This window comes from Capra hircus, chromosome 6, assembly GCF_001704415.2.
Source record: "Capra hircus breed San Clemente chromosome 6, ASM170441v1, whole genome shotgun sequence".
Classification (NCBI taxonomy): domain Eukaryota; kingdom Metazoa; phylum Chordata; class Mammalia; order Artiodactyla; family Bovidae; genus Capra; species Capra hircus.
In genome coordinates, this window is record NC_030813.1 from 84,186,131 (window position 1) to 84,203,522 (window position 17,392).

Genomic DNA, 17,392 nt, shown 5'->3' on the forward strand with positions numbered 1-17,392 from the left:
AGATAGGAGCCAAATTCATCAGTGCAATTAAAAAATGATCATTTTGTTATAATAGTGCATTCAGGTGCAGATGCAATAAACACCACTTGTGTACTCTGGTACCCAATTTCTACCAAAGGTAATATCTTGCAAAGATGTTGTAAAGGTTAACATCGTCAAAACTATACTACAATATCATAGCCAGGATATTGACATTAATGGTGCTAAATTACAGAACATTTCTATCACCACAAAAATTTATCACATTGCTCTTTTATAGCCACGCCTGTTTTCTCCCACTCTATTCCCTTCTTGCTGCTGCTGCTGCTAAGGCGCTTCAGTCATGTTCGACTCTGTGTGACCCCATAGACGGCAGCCAAGTTCCTGGCAAACACTAATTTGTTTCCCTTTCTGTAATTTTGTCACTTCAAGAGTGTCTTGCTGCTGCTGCTGCTAAGTCGCTTCAGTCGTGTCCGACTCTGTGCGACCCCATAGATGGTAGCCCACCAGGCTCCTCTGTCCCCGGGTTCTCCAGGCAAGAACACTGGAGTGGGTTGCCATTTCCTTCTCCACAAGAATGTCATATATTCATATAAATAGACACATACACGATGTAACTTTTTGGACTGGCTTCTTTAAGTATTCAATTTCTTTATTTTTGTTGAGAAGTATTCCATGTCATGATGTACCTGAGTTTATTTAACCATCACTTGTTGAAGGATACCTAGGTTGTTTCAGCTTTTGGCTATTAGGAATAAAGCTCCTATAAACATTCATGCATAAATTTTTGTTTGAACACAACTCACTATTTGTCTGAGATAATGACAAGGAATGCCACTGCTGGGTTATATGGTAGTTGCATGCTTGCTTTTTTTGAGAAATTACCAAAGAGTTTTCCAGAGTGAATGTACCATTGTACATTCCCACAGGCATTGTATGAGTGATTCAGTTTCTCCTCATGCTTGCTAGAATTTGTTAGCCATCTCATAAGTGTGTAGCAATATCTCATTGCAGTTTTAAGTTGTATTTCCTTAATTGCTAATGATATTGAGCATCTGTTCATGTGCTTATTTGCTATCTATATATTCCTTTTGGTCAAATGTATCTTCACGTTTTTTCTTCATTTTCTGAATGGATTGTTTGTTTTCTCACTGAGTCTTGATAGTTCTTTTTATATTTTAAACTCTAGTCATTTGATGTGTATTTGCAAATATTTTTTCCAAGTGTGTAGTTTGTCTTTTCCTCCTCTTAACATGTTATATTCAGAGAAGGCAATGGCACCCCACTCCAGTACTCTTGCCTGGAAAGTCCCATGGACAGAGGAGCCTGGTAGGCTGCAGTCCACGGGGTTGCTAAGAGTCGGACACGACTGAGCGACTTCACTTTCACTTTTCACTTTCATGCATTGGAGAAGGAAATGGCAACCCACTCCAGTGTTCTTGCCTGGAGAATCCCAGGGACGAGCGAGCCCGGTGGGCTGCCATCTATGGGGTCGCACAGAGTCGGACACGACTGAAGTGACTTAGCAGCAGTAGCAGCAACAGGTTATATTACACAGAGAAAAATCTGAACATTGATGATGTCCAATTCATTATTTTTTCTTTTTATGAAACATGCTTTTGGTGTCAAGTCTAAAGAACTCTACCTAGCCCTAGATGCCGAAGGTTTCCTCCAATATTTTTTCCTCCAATATTTTTTCCTAAAAAATATGATCTTGTATATCAGTTTGGAGACAGTTGCTATCTAATTGAGTCTTTCAATATGTAAAGATGATTTCTCCTGTACCCTTGGAAGTTTTGGGACTGCCGGCCTCTTCAGTTCCAATTTCAAGATATATAAAACAAATCTGTGAGTCTCACCGTGTTGTTGGGCCCTGAGGTCACTAGCCAGTCTGGGCTCTTCTTATATCTGTTTTATCTGTAACACTTAGGGGTCTAAACTGTATTTAGTGAGAGAAACATGGAAAAGTGTATCCAGTCCATCTTCTTAGAAGGTAACATTATGTATCCCTTATTGAATATTTATAAACCTTTTTTTCTCCTACCTTTTCATCTGTTCTCAATGAAGTTATCATCTCACTGATAACTCAGAGTTAAAACTTGGATGTTGTATTCCATTCCTTTCACTATTGTGTTTCATATCCAGTCTTGCTGCTGCTGCTGCTGCCAAGTCGCTTCAGTCATGTCCGACTCTGTGAGACCCCATAGACGGGAGCCCAACAGGCTCCCCTGTCCCTGGGATTCTCCAGGCAAGAACACTGGAGTGGGTTGCCATTTCCTTCTCCAATGCAGGAAAGTAAAAAATGAAAGTGAAGTCGCTCAGTCATGTCCAACTCTTAGTGACCCCATGGACTGCAGCCTAGCGGGCTCCTCCATCCATGGATTTTCCAGGCAAGACTACTGGAGTGGGGTGCCATTGCCTTCTGCATATCCAGTCTTAAGTTCTGCCAATTCTATAATCTTTTTGACATGTTTATTATTTCTAATATTATTTTCACTATTATATTTCAGGTTTTTAATTCTTCACACTTGGACAGTTGCAGTTCTTTCCTAACTGATCTCTTTGCTTAAACTCTCCCCACTAGTTCATCTTACACAGTATTATCGGATAAAAATTTTAGAAAACAGAGCTTTGATTACATGTCTTTCATGATTTAATGGATTTTAATGGACCCTTTACAAGTACCAAAGCACAAACTCTTTAACCTAAAACTAATCACTTTTAATATGTATTATATTATAAAATACTCAAGCTGAGCATGTGGAATTCTGTGGCTTCAAAGGCTTAAGTTCCTGGGAAATGAAAGGCAGCCAGGACAGACTTGAAAAGAGATAGGAGAGTTGCTCTAGCTATATGCACAGTTGGACTCTTAGGAGTATGTAAGACAAGTGGGATTTCCAAAAGCCCATAACAAGTCTGAGCTTATTTGGTCTTGATGGTAGCTTACAGTGCTCTCTGGCAGTCTGTATTAGTCAGAGTTCTCTAGAGAAACATATATATTATGAGGAATTGGCTCATAGGCAATTATGGAGGCTGAGAAATCCCACAATATGCCATTTGCTAGCTGGAGACCAAAAGAGTACTGTCATTCTAGTCAAAGGCCTGATAAATGCACTTCCAGTGAGTGTGAGGGCAGGAGAAAACCAATGCTTCAGTTCATCAGCCATGCAGAGAGAGAGAATTCACTCTTCCTTTATCCTTTTGGCCTGTTTAGGCCCTCACTGGATTGGATTATGCTCACCCATATTGGAGAGGGCAATGAGTCAGTCCACCAATTCAAATGCTCAGTCCACCAATTCAAATACTGATGTCTTCTGAAAACATCCTCACAGAATCCAGGAATAATGTTTAAACAGATATCTGGGCACATGGAATGGCACAGTCAAGTTGGCACAAAATTTACCATCATATAACCTCAGATGAATAATGCCAGACTTTAGTTAGGACAGTAGTGTCTGGTTTGCAGGTGTTGAAAGCCATGGGTACAAGGATTGTGTGCTCAGTTGTGCCTGACTCTTTGTGACCGCATGGACTATAGCTTGCCAGGTTGCTCTGTCCATGAAACTTTCCAGGCAAGAATATTGGAGTGGGTTGCCATTTCCTTCTCCAGGGGTTCTGTATAATAGAGATCTGTACAGAATAGAGAAGCAGATTGGGAATTCAGTCACAAGAAGTATCAAGGGAAAGATATGATGCAGAAAGCATAGGGCAGAAATTCAGGATTCATCTCAGGTATACTGGATCTAAATTGGCAAGATGAATTTAGAACTTCACTAAAAAAATCTGTGGAGCCTGGTCAGCTATTAGGATGCCTCTTTTGGTGTAGAGTGTCAGTCATTCTAGTTAATCTAACAGGTAGTTCAGGCAAGTAATTGAATTGGCTCACTAGAGGCAGTGTTGTAGCATTAATCATTTAAACTTAGTGTTAACTATCAAAAATAATTATTGTAAATTATGTTTTTTCCTTTTTAGAGATTAGAAAATAAGGATGATTCATTTGGAAGATCATTCTTAGGTCATGGATAATTTTGTGGCAGTGTCTCTTGTGGGCCCTATTGATAGTATCTTTTAATGAAATGACTATTAACAAGTTTTAAATTCTTTTAAATATCTGGACAATGTCTAATAGCTGTATCATTCAATAACATATATTTCAAACTTGCATTTGAAAAATAAATATTACTTGAAACAAATTCCTGGCTTTATTGAAAGACATTTTGAATTGCCAACAGGAATAGTGCTCCATATCTCTTGGTAAACATGGAAACATATTCTCTGCAATAAAGTCAACAATCAGGAAACAAGGGTATCTGAGAAGTCAAAAGCTATATCAAAAGATATATCAAAAATATCAGCTCACTAAAGCTTATGTAACTAAATAAGGAAGCTCAACACACCTTAATTGAAAGGCTATTTCATTTTTCCAATTTTAATATAGAAATTACTATAAAACATTTTAAGATATTCTTAAATTTTAAAATTTAACATTTTAAGATGAATTTGAAGAAGCTAGGAGGAAGAACAGAGAAAATAAAAGTGAAAGCAAGAATTGAAGTATGAAAATGAACAAATATGAGAGCTCAAAACTCCTATATTGGGGTTTATTTGGTGAAGGCATTAATATCTCTTCATTCCCTAAATGCTTTGAGGGCGCTACAATATCTACTCTAAATTAATGGATGTCCATAGTTATGTCAAAAAGGAGGTGGTAGGGTTGAGAAAGATTTTTGTAAAAATATAATTTTAAAGAGAATTTTTCTGTTGTGTTAAAAAGATGAAATATAAACTCTTCAGGATCCCAGGGATGGGAGAGCCTGGTGGGCTGCCGTCTATGGGGTCTCACAGAGTCGGACATGACTGAAGCAACTTAGCAGCAGCAGCAGCAGGAAATTTGCCTATTTAGAAAGACTTATTTCAAGGAATTGTCTATGGTCAAGGTCTTATACTACTGAGACTATTTTAAGAGATACTTTGCAGATAAAACATGTTTGTGGAGCTGAAGATTGCTTCTTGGTTGAGAAGGGGAGGCAACATACTTTGAAAAAATGTCTTCTAGAGTTTATCTAAGAATTATTGGATAAAGTTGCTTAAAATGTGTTACAAATGAACCTATGCAGCATCTCAGGATCAAGCCACATGAAAAAGGTGTGTTCTATTAACATGATTTATATCTCAGCATTAGCCAGTTACTCACAAATGAGTGCAAGACCAGAGTTTATTCTTCTTGTAAAACCCTTAATAGTGGGTCAGGATGACCATCCTTGTGTATGAATTTCTATTAGTTCTACATAATTTGAGTTTTTACTTTAACCAACTATGATTTAGCATAAGTATTTAAAATATTTTTCATGCTTAATCAGTAGATGGTTAAGTGTAGCAGTATGTACAAGGCATTTTTCTGCAGGAAATAATAATTACTTTCTAAAACAAGTTACAGTCATATCCTTAAGTATGCCCATTAACATCATGAACATTCAACTTTATAAGGCATTTTATTAAAAACCTCACTTCAGCTTATGAGGCTATTTTTTTTTTTTTGTTTTTACAAAAAATGATCTTGATTTTTCCTTCCAGAGCTTCCAGGAGAGAAACGCAATATGGTCAACCTTGCAGTTGGGTAGTTGGTACATCTAGCATTACATTTTCTTCTTAGCTCTTGGCTTAATAGTTTACGGCAGTGATAGTCAAGTGCATCATATTGTGAGCTCGACTTGCTGGGTGATATATCACTTGCAATGCTTTACCTGTTTTTTCTTTCTTTGCATTAAAATTTTAATTACATGAACATAAGTATCATATGTATGTTCTGTTTTGATTCTTAAGCTGTGAAACAACAAGATCATGTAAACACGACCTTATAATTTACAAAGGACATTATAAAAGAAAAATTGTGTTAACTAATTATAACTATTGAGGTTATCATCTCTATTTTTAAAATAATGTAATATTGTTTAAGCATAAAGCATAAGTGAATATAAATTTAGGGGTTTGGGAATGCATAAAATCTGTTACCACTGAAGCCACCTGAGAGTTTTTTCAGAAAACTCTTCTATCATGGGCAGGGGAAAACTATATGTTATTTTCTAGGTTTTACACTCATTGGTCAATTTGAAAACCCTCTGATCTAATAAGTTTATAATTGATGGAGAAAATGTTGATCTCTCACTGAAGAATAAACCATAAATACTGACTGTTAATACCTAGGACAGTAGTTTCAAGTGTTATTTTCTTGGAATTCATGAGTAAGTGGGAAATTAAATCACATATTATGTTCGTACTTCTTAGTAATTAAGATATTCTTTACATCTTAAATCTGGGGATAAAATGTTTGCTAGAATATATATGTGCCAAACTTGCCATCAGTCTTTCTCAATTGGGATTTTGGAAGGGGATTAAGCTCAAAAATCCCAGGTGGCTTTTGTTTTGATGAAACTTTTATGCACCTAAAATATCATCCAGATGATTCAGAGTTTCTGCATATCGTTATTCTACATGCGCTCTTCTAAGCATAATAATATAGAAACACTGGATATTGTATTCAGCAATTCATTGTAGCTTAGAGCACTGGTCAATGATGTCTTTTTCCTCTGTGTTAGCAGCTTGTATGAAAATGAAATCCACAACCTTGACATACTTAGCAAGTGCTAGGCAACCCAACTAACCAGGCAGGAATAAGGTCAGGTTATTCAATAAGATGCTATGACAGCAACCTTGGCTACCTAAATAAGCTTTCGTAAATCCCTAAGCCAGAGATCCATTTATGTGGTGACCAGTGAATATTCATAATCTCTTTAAGTAAGAACTGTCTTGAATGTGAGCTTTGTGTTAAGTCACTTCACTGTGATTTTGGAGGCCTAGCCCGGTTGGCTTCTGAGTTTGATCTTGCACCTGTGAACGCCCAGTCAGTTTCATGAGACATCTAGCTTCTGATAAGAGGTGATGGGAGGAGAGAGAGGGGGTTTCTAGGCAACAGGTGGAGGCTAAGACCGTACCAAAGCACTGTATGTACTTAAATGTATTGCACTTACCAGTCACTACTCTTCAGAAACTTGTAGGATGCACTGTAATAAATAAAACTACAGAGAAAAGACATAAGCCTAGAAAATACCTTCAGAAAGTTCATTTTCCTGGGATCCTATGTAATGTTCTTAAAGTCTGGAGGAATACCAGGAATATAATGCTATTTCTTAACTACATGAGCTCATGTTTTTAGCAGATGAATTTCCAAAAATATGTCCTTGGTGGTGAATTCTCTATAAATTGGAGAACTGCTTTATTTCTCTGTGATTTTGTTTTGAGGTCATCAGAGGTTGGGTTAGCTATGTGAGAAGGAAGGCTCTACAACAGAGCATCTAATATAACCTGAGGAGAGTCACATTTCAACAACATGATGGCTTTTTATCCAGGAGAAGCATATTCAGGTTTTGCTTTTTGATTCTTTTGCGATTCCAGACAAATGAACACTTGGAGTAGATTTTTTTCCACAAACATTTAGTCCTTTCTGTAGGCTGGGGATACTTTTTTTCCCTTGATCATATTTGTTATAGCAGAGAACTGATAGCCTAGCTTAGATGTGCCAGGCATTGGCTGTACTTTCATCAAGACCAGAGAAACACTGATTATCCTGGGAATGGAGAATGTGTGTCCCTGTCTTTTAGAAGCTGTCTTCCACAATATTGTCACATGACCAAGAACAAGAATTAGACTATATATAAGAGTGAAAGAAATGAAGTCCACTGAAGGCTTATCAAGAAATAAATTTGCTGTTAAGGAGATTTAAACTTGATTTCTGGAATTTGGGAGTCTAGATTCTTGAGACATCCAAAAGAACTCAGGGAGAAATCATGACCCACAGAAACAAGCCATAAGAGTTCTAGTTTAACATTGCCTTGTTTTGCAAAGAAAACTTGGAAACCAGTGTTACTCTCCTTGGGTACTATTAGATACTCTGTCATAGAGCCTTTCTCCTCACATAGCTTATCCAACCTTTGATGATTTCAAAAACAAAACCACAGAGAAATAAAGTAGCTCTCCAGTTTATAGAAAATTCACCACCAAGAATATATTTTTGGAAATTCATCTGCTAAAAACATGAGCTCACATAGTAAAGAAATAGCACTATTTGGCACCCTGATATTTGGGTTCACGCAAAGAAAACTTGGGACTCATATTTGGGACCATGATAATTTGGGACCATGATAATTTGGGACCATGATAGCTTTTTTAAAAAAAATCTATAATTAAGTAAAGTTTTATTTCAAGAACAAAGGAATGATGTTATATTAAAAATTGATTAACACAGACCTTAATTACTTTAACAGTGGTTAAAAGTAATTACCATTATCTATTAAATGATAATTAAAGAGAGCAGTATTATTTTCAACTGCACAACAAAGCACCACACTCAAATTAAAAGATGAAAATTACTCTGCCCCATACATAAAAAGACTTACCTGAAAATCTAAATGAAGAAGAATCTATACATAATGACCCAGTTTTTCCCTTTAGCTTCTGACGTAAAATGGTTTCAATCTTATCTCGAAATTTTGCAGAAGTATTTGTATAATAAGATTTAAACTTAAGCACGATGTGTATTATCACCTTTCCTTTGGCTCGACTGCAAAACAGAAAAAAAATACAAAGAAATTGTACTTTATTATGGAGTCTCTATCATTTTTAGTGGAGTCATTCAATCCTTTGGTTAGCAGAGTTCCTGGCAGTTTTCCAATTCCTTTAAAGGGAGTGAAAATGGCCCTTTGTTGACATAGTGAACAGTAAAGAGAAAGTGATTCAGACTCATGGAAACTGACTTTGTATTCTAGATCTACCATTTGCCAGTTCATTGACTATAGCAAGGAGTACTGTACTCCATACTGTTCATCTCTATAACGTGTGCATGCTCCGTCGTTCAGTTGTGTCTGACTCTTTGTGACCCTATGGACTGTAGCCTGCCTGGCTCCTCTGTCCATGGAGATAGAGGGCTATTCTTGCCTTTTCCAGGCAAGAATACTGGAGTGGGTTGCTGTTTCCTTCTCCATTTCTATAATGGGGATGATAAAGCCATTTACTGGGTTATTGTAAACACGACATAAGATAATGTATATGGAGGTGTTTTGAAAAAATCTCAGAATGTTCTGGGACAATTATTTACTAACATAAATGTATCTATGTTTCATAAATGCACTATGGACCTTGTAAGAAGAGTCAGTAGCAAATAATGAAATGAAATGTAACAGGTAAAGATGAGAGAATCATTTATAGTTTTTTTTTTCTTTATTGGTGGAGGCACAATTGCAAGACTGGGTCAAGTTCTCTTACTGTGAATATGTGAAAAGTTCACTTTTCTTTGGGCAAAGCCAATCACAAACATAGATGGCCTAAGGTCTCTTTCTCACCCCAGCCTTTAAAAACCCTGTGGTGCTTTGTTTCAGGGAAGGTAAAACGGTTCTGGCTTCTCTTCTCTGCTGCAAAAGACTTGGACATTGTCTTCCCTGTCTGTTCAGTTTTGTCTGGTGTAATTTGTGCTTTGACAGCCCTGTGATGGGGACAATGTTGGCATGTTATTCGGAGGAATAACAGCAGATCTGCGTGGATATCAAGTGTTACATGAGGATGAGGGTATGAGATGAAGTCAGAGAGCAGCCAGGTCATATCAGGTAAGATGATATATATTTTTGAGATATTAGCTACTCCTGTGTCAGATATTCTGTACCTGGTTCTCTTATCTTATCCGTTCTTTCTTATATTGAAATAATCATCTCATTTCATGTATACTATCATGTAAGAATTGAATCGCCAGTCTATGTCTGACGCAGGGTGCAGCATGCTTGGGGCTGGTGCATGGGGATGACCCAGAGAGATGTTATGGGGAGGGAGGTGGGAGGGGGGTTCATGTTTGGGAACGCATGTAAGAATTAAAGATTTTAAAATTTAAAAAAAAATAAATAAAAAATAAAACATTTTAAATCTTAAAAATAAATAAATAAATAAATAAATTTGCTTTTTGGCTTTGTGCCTTTAAATGAAAAACAAATCCATTTAACCCTTACCTGATACTCTCCATGAGCTGGAACTCTTGGTTCTGGTTTAATAATTTTCCAGCAGACCTTAAATATATTTTTTATATTTGAAACTGCTAGTGGTTTTGAAGCCCTAGATTTAAACTTTTGATTATATCCTATACAAAGACATTCTGTTAAATATAAGATATGAAGGCAAAGGAAAATTTTATTTTTTGTGCATTTCAGGCTGCTTTACATACCTTACTTGGACAACATGGGATGTGACATACTGTCTTCTCAGTCTGGATCCATGAAATGTTTCATTTATCTGTTAAAAGTGTTATGAATAATGACTTATTTTTAAATTTTCATTGTAGAGAACTTCAAATATATGTGAAAGTATAGAAAGAAAAATGAACCTGGTATACCCATCAGTCAGCTTCACTAAATATCAATAAATGACCAAATCAGTTTAATTTTACTACTACCCATATCCTAGGAATGAAATAATTACTTAATATCATCAAATACATAGTGTTCAAATTTCTCTGGATCTCATTTTAAAAAGAGATGCAATGTGTGTTAAACATGTATTTTTTAAATTACCTTTATACTGGCTCAACTAATTCACAAATATTCTTAAATCAATAAATTGTGTGACAAAGTGAGGCAAAAATATTTGATTCCTTCCTAACAATATGAAAGGAAAGAATATTTTTCTCTTATTTTGGAGAATTAAATTCAAAGGTTCACCTGATAGAGCTTATCTTCCATGTTCAGACTTTGGGTGAACATCAATGCCACTAAACAGAAGTGTCCCCAGAAGGAGGAAATGTTTCTAATTTATTTTTGTACTATGGAAGCTCTTTCTTCACATCTGGACTGCAAACCATTTTTCCTGATTTTTCAGTTATATGCTACTGGTAGGTTCAAAGCAGTATACATGGAAATCTCTCAGAGAAATTTTATGTAAGAGTCATTTCCTCAGCTGTTCTGGATTTAACCTAATGGATAATTTATTACAACAGGATCTTCACAGAGTACAAGACAAAATTTGCACTGCCCATAGCTTTTATTTTGGCAAAGATAGTGCTTCAAAAACAGTCACTTATTATTGGAATTGCAGAGATTTAATATATCTTTTTTTCTCTGGCTCCAAAGCAATTGAAAGTATTCATTTATTCAATAATATCTACTGAAATAAAAGTACTAATTAATTAGATAGATCCATACTTTCTAGAAGATTCAATGAAGGAGAGAGATAATAAGCATACAAAGAAGTAAATATATAAATATGATAACTTGAGATAGTGTTAGGTGATATTGAAAATGAAAAATAACATAATGGAGTGATTCAGGGGATACTGTTTGAATGATAAAATAAGATCCTTTTTAAGACATTTGATTGAGACCTGAAAGATGCAAAGTTGATAATCAAGGGGAGAAGAATATTCTAGATGGAGTGAACAGCAGGTGATATAATCCCAGATAAAAATGAGATTCGTATTTGAGGGAGAGAAGTAAAGTTGTTGTGACTCAAGTAAAGTGAGTAAGGGAGAGTGTCTAAGTTGAGATTGCCCTGGTAAATAGCAATGCCATTACAGAGAGCCTATTTGGATAAATTTGGATTTGGTAATAAATTTGGATGTTATTCCTAAATATAATGAATGGAAGAATCCTGACAACATGGTAACTAAACTATCCTGTATTTTTCTTCAATTCTCTATTCCAATCTGCCACTCCTGGGGGGCAGGTGGGATTGAGTTTTATAGAAGTCCTACAAACAGGAAGGTGATGAGAAACTGTTTTCCATGGGTCAGGGACGAACCTAGAGAATAATCTGAGTCCTGTGCAAGGACAGAATCATAACAGGCCCTGGGAAGATCCTGGCTGACAGAGGTTTGTGAATATCCAGGGATAAGTTTGACGCTGGACCATGAGACTGTGTTTCCATGGACCAACAGAGGTCATGAAGGAACTGCAAAGGGGGCTGGAGCTGTTTCGCTCCTGATACTGGGAGAGTACTGGGTAGAAAGTGGGAAGCTGGAAGACTTCCTCCTGGGTCCTTGGTGAGGCAGGAGGCCTGCTGCCTCAACTTCAGCCTACAGGATTTAAGAACATTCACCTTCTATCTTGTAGGATTGTCTCCAATAACAAGGCAGTGGCCTGAATACACCAACAAGGGAAAATGATAACACAAATAAGGAAACTCAGAAGCCAGAGAAAGGAAATAACAGATTAGGTCTCATGAAAACAGAACTTCTGGAGGAAACAGCAATGACAAAAACAACAATGACAAAAAAAGCACTCATGCCAACATTCAGGTAGGTTAAAAAAAGACGACATAGTGTTAAGAAGCACACTTTTCAATATTTAGTGAGTCAGTTTAAAAAGATGAGTGTCATTCTTGAGATACAAATTCATGGCCTAAAAGGCCAAAAATAATATATACTCTAAATAGTAAAATTTAAAAAGAAGAAAACAAAGAGAAACAAAACAAAACACTTAGATCATGATTCCAAAAGTGGTTATGAATAATAGATTATTGAAGAGAGAAAAAAATTATAGTAATATAAGTAGTTGGACAAAGAGGTTCTGAATTAAAGAAAGATCAAAATCTGCATATTCAAAGAGATAGACTGAGTTTCAGGCAGATTTGATATATCACAGGAATATTTTCAAATTTTAGACACAAAGAAACACAAAGAAACCAACTTCAATATTGAAGTTATATTGTTGGCCAAAATCTTGGCTTCTCTGCCCACTGAAGCTGAATAAAAAAATATGGAGACAGGGTTTGTAGGAAATAGAAAAGTGGCTTTAATTCTCAGCTGGCTGAGAGGGGAATACAGTAAGCTCATGCCTCAACAACTGTGCTCCCCTCCATAAGGAGTCTAGGGGCTTATATCAGTTGAAGGCTCACAGTCAGGAGTCAGTGATGAGCAACAAAGGTGTTAGGATCTTGTCAAAAAGAGTCATAGGCTGGTGTCAGTAACCCAGTAATTGAGTCTGGTAGTTCAGTGGCTCTGTGGCCTACTTTCTGATATGTAACTGTAAGAGGATGGGTGCTGCTGCTAAGTCGCTTCAGTGGTGTTCGACTCTGTGCGACCCCATAGACGGCAGCCTACCAGGCTCCCTCGTTGCTGGGATTCTCCAGGCAAGAACACTGGAGTGGGTTACCATTTCCTTCTCCAATGCATGAAAGTGAAAAGTGAAAGTAAAGTCACCCAGTCGTGTCCGACTCTTAGTGATCCCATGGACGGCAGCCCACCAGGCTCCTCCATCCGTGGGATTTTCCAGGCGAGAGTACGGGAGAGGACTGCCATTGCCTTCTCCAAGAGGATGGGTGTTGTAAGGGTAAACAGCAGATACAGGCTGTATTTAGCAGAGTCAAAGGAAAATAGGTGTGAATATAGCTCCTGCAAAGTTAGGAGGCAGAAAAGCAGACTTAGTTACAGACGTGCAAAATTAGGAGAAGTTAAAGTAAAATAAATAAATAAGTAAACAAACTAGGAATGTTCAGACCTGCTCACTGTTCTCTTTATTTTCTTTGATCTCAGGAAAAGGGAAGAAAACAACTCATTCCTCTTTTCTTCCTGTCATTGCAACAGTTAAAATATATTAATAGAAGAGATAGAATCAATTTCATTTGTAACATTTGAAGATGGAAGCTGGTGGAATAATAGCCTCATACCTGAGAGAAGAAACTGACAATTCAACAATCCTATTCCCAATCAGGACATAATCTTTCTTTAGAGTAAAAGAAAGATACCTATGGATACTTGAAAATTCAGTGGCATAGCACTCACATATCTCAATAGAGAAAAATATATGACTAAGGTTTCTAGGAAAGCAAAATCTAAGCTAGAATTGGAGTCTTTATAGAGGGGAGGATGAAGAGGAGAGGGAACAAATCAAGCAATGAAACCTGAGGGGTGTGTGTGAAATACAATGAATGTAAAATTGAAATGCTTGTAGCAGAGACAGTGTACTGTAAGAAACAGGCTAACAATACTTCAGCAGTTGCAGTGCTATCTCGGCAAACCTGCTTATTAGGAATAGGGAAGGAGGGCAGAAGAGGAGAGGAAACAATGCTTCAAAGCCCTATCAGTGGGGAATAGGAATGTGAAGAGAGAAGAAATGTGAAAGTATGTCGAAGGCCTCCTATTCTTGGATTAGGGTTTAGGTAAGGAAAATAACGTCTTGATAGGGCTAATAACTTTTTTAATAACAGACAAATATTCATCTAACTGAGTTTTAGGAAAGATAACTTAACTATTAATTAAGTACATTGAAATTTTCAAGAAGAAAAACATAGAATGAAAAACAATGAAAATCAGCAAGAATAAGGAAAAGAAACTAAAAAAGTACATTATTTACTTAAAGCCAACTGAGGAAATGAAATCAGGTATACTACCTGCTACAATTAATGAGAATAGATAAAGCTTTGTTATTAAAGAATCTATCAAATTGCATTCAAAATTAAAGCCTAATTATCTATTATTTTAAAAGAATCATACTTGTAAATAAAGGGATAAAAGACTGTTGAAAAGAAGCTATGAGAAAGAGATGGTATACAATTAATGTGGCACTCAATATAGAATCCAAAAATAGATCCCAGGTTATATAGCGACTTAGGATACAACAAGGATGGCATTTTATTTTATTTATTTTTCAAATTAACATTAAAATTTTATTTAGAAAAATGTAGTTTAAATTAGGGAAGATCTAGGTTTATTTCATGTTTGTACCTGTGTACTCACTTTTTAAGGACCACAGGTTTGAGTTCTAAAACACAGAGATTCTTATATAGTTTATTTTGTATGATTTCCATTATAAGAGAAAAAATGTGATGTATATTTATGATTTTATATACTACCTTATCAAACATGTTCCCAGTACAAGGGAACTTCCATTTGACCATTTACTGAAATATGTCTAAATACTGATGGATCTTAAACAGACCTTCTGTGGTGATCATTTCACAATATGTATATACATGGAATCATGTTATGCACCTGGAACCAACAAAATGTTGAAAGTGTTAAATGTCAGTTACATCTAAAAAAAAAGAAAGAACTGAAACCTTTAAAAAAATTTTCCAACACACTGGATTCTGATTCCATAATACCAAGACTAATTTATCCTCCTCTGCCCCATACTTCCAGTGTTGATGTTCATGATGCATTCATCATCATTTTAGGGCCCTGACCCTCATCCTCATATAACAGCATTAATTTTCCTATGAGATGCATAAATTCTAGAAGCTATCTGTTCAGTAAAGAGTTAACTCAGTAGGCGTAGGAACTTTATACATTCATTCCAAAGGAAAAGAGAGACCCTTGAGCGACTTCTGAGAGATAACATTTGAACCTTGGATTATCTTGCCTGAGAAGTGTCTTGTAAACCTGAGGCTTTGGGAGAAGGCAATGGCAACCCACTCTAGTACTCTTGCCTGGAAACTCTCATGGACGGAGGAGCCTGGTAGGCTGCAGTCCATGGGGTCGCTAAGGGTTGGACACGACTAAGCAACTTCATTTTCACTTTTCACTTTCATGCATTGGAGAAGGAAATGGCAACCCACTCCAGTGTTCTTGTCTGGAGAATCCCAGGGATGGCGGAGCCTGTTGGGCTGCCATCTATGGGGTTGTACAGAGTTGGACATGACTGGAGTGACTTAGCTGTAGCAGCAGCAGCAGGCTTCAAGTTAACACAGTGATCTGTGAGGGATGCTTGCTTTTGTTTGCCTGGGGCTCTGGTCAGGGTACATCAGTTTCACCTCTGGAGGGGCTACAGATTAAACAGTTAAGGTCAGTCATGTGGCCACTCCATGCTTATGTGGTTGGTGACTGTCTCCCAGTAATTACACTGGATGCCCTAAGACCTGGATGAGATTCACTGCAGGTGTTGGCAATATTTCATACTTCAAGATTTTTGTGAATGGGGCTTGTAATTATATGTAGCTTATGAGTTGTTATGATGACTATGCTTAGAACAGTGGCAGACACTTTTCTAAAAAAACAAAAAGCTGTATAAGGGCTTGTTAAAATCACTGCAGATGGTGATTGCAGCCATGAAATTAAAAGATGCTTACTCCTTGGGGGGAAAGTTATGACCAACCTAGATAGCGTATTCAAAAGCAGAGACATTACTTTGCCAACTAAGGTCTGTCTAGTCAAGGCTATGGTTTTTCCAGTGGTCATGTATGGATGTGAGAGTTGGACTGTGAAGAAAGCTGAGAGCCGAAGAATTGATGCTTTTGAACTGTGGTATTGGAGAAGACTCTTGAGAGTCCCTTGGACTGCAAGGAGATCCAACCAGTCCATTCTGAAGGAGATCAGCCCTGGGATTTCTTTGGAAGGAATGATACTAAAGCTGAAACTCCAGTACTTTGGCCACCTCATGCGAAGAGTTGACTCATTGGAAAAGACTCTGATGTTGGGAGGGATTGGGGGCAGGAGGAGAAGGGGATGACAGAGGATGAGATGGCTGGATGGCATCACTGACTCGATGGACGTGAGTCTGAGTGAACTCCGGGAGTTGGTGATGGACAGGGAGGCCTGGCGTGCTGCAATTCATGGGGTCGCAAAGAGTCAGACACGACTGAGTGACTGAAGGGAACTAAACCGACTGAAATAAAACTAAAGGTTGAGAACTGGAAAGACAGAGTTTAGAACTTGAAAACATGTATCAAACATCAGATATGGGATGACAAAGTTAAGAGCAAATACCAAAGGGTCAAAAGGCAAAGATGTGGAGCAATAAAGAAATAAACACACAGAGATACATACAAAATGTGAAGTAGAAGGAAATTTGATTTGGTTCAGCACACAGATCCCAGTTGAAACAAAAGTGCTAGAAGACCATCTTGTTGGGTTCTGGAGAATCGTATAGAGAAGTAGGATTAGGTATGTGTGCCTGCTCAGTCCCTTCAGTCATGCCCAACTCTTTATGACCCTATGAACTATAGCCTGCCAGTTTCCTCTGTCCATGGGATTCTCCAGGCAAGAATACTGCAGTGTGTTGCCATGCCCTCCTCCAGGGAATCTTTCGACCCAGGGATAGAACCTGTCTCCTTTATCTTCTGCATTGCAGGTGGGTTCTTTACCACTGAGCCATTGGGGAAACCCAGGATTAGGTATAGAGCCTGGCAAATAAATCTCTCCTGCCTCTTTCTTACACTTAGTTCTGTAGAATTTTTTTTTTTTTTAATGAAGCAGTGGAAACACTAGTTGTTGTTTTGGTGAAGGAAGAATGTTGTGCTTCTCCTTATGAAAGGGTAGCATTTTATTTATTTATTTTTTTACTTTATTTTACTTTACAATACTGTATTGGTTTTGCCATACATCAACATGAATCCACCACGGGTGTACATGAGTTCCCGATCCTGAACCCCCCTCCCACCTCCCTCC

The 17,392-nt window shown here is 37.3% G+C and overlaps 1 protein-coding gene across 1 annotated transcript in view; it reads right to left on the minus strand.

Annotated features, from left to right (window-relative positions):
• The window catches only part of LOC102185163 (transmembrane protease serine 11C-like), a 64,102-nt gene that overhangs the window by 20,690 nt on the left and 26,020 nt on the right, over positions 1-17,392 (minus strand). The window contains exons 4-5 of the mRNA XM_005681660.3: positions 10,241-10,308; positions 8,433-8,596 (exon numbers count right to left, since the gene is read on the minus strand). Of these exons, the coding sequence (XP_005681717.2) occupies positions 8,433-8,596; positions 10,241-10,308 (232 nt within the window). The remainder of the gene's footprint in view (positions 1-8,432; positions 8,597-10,240; positions 10,309-17,392) is intronic.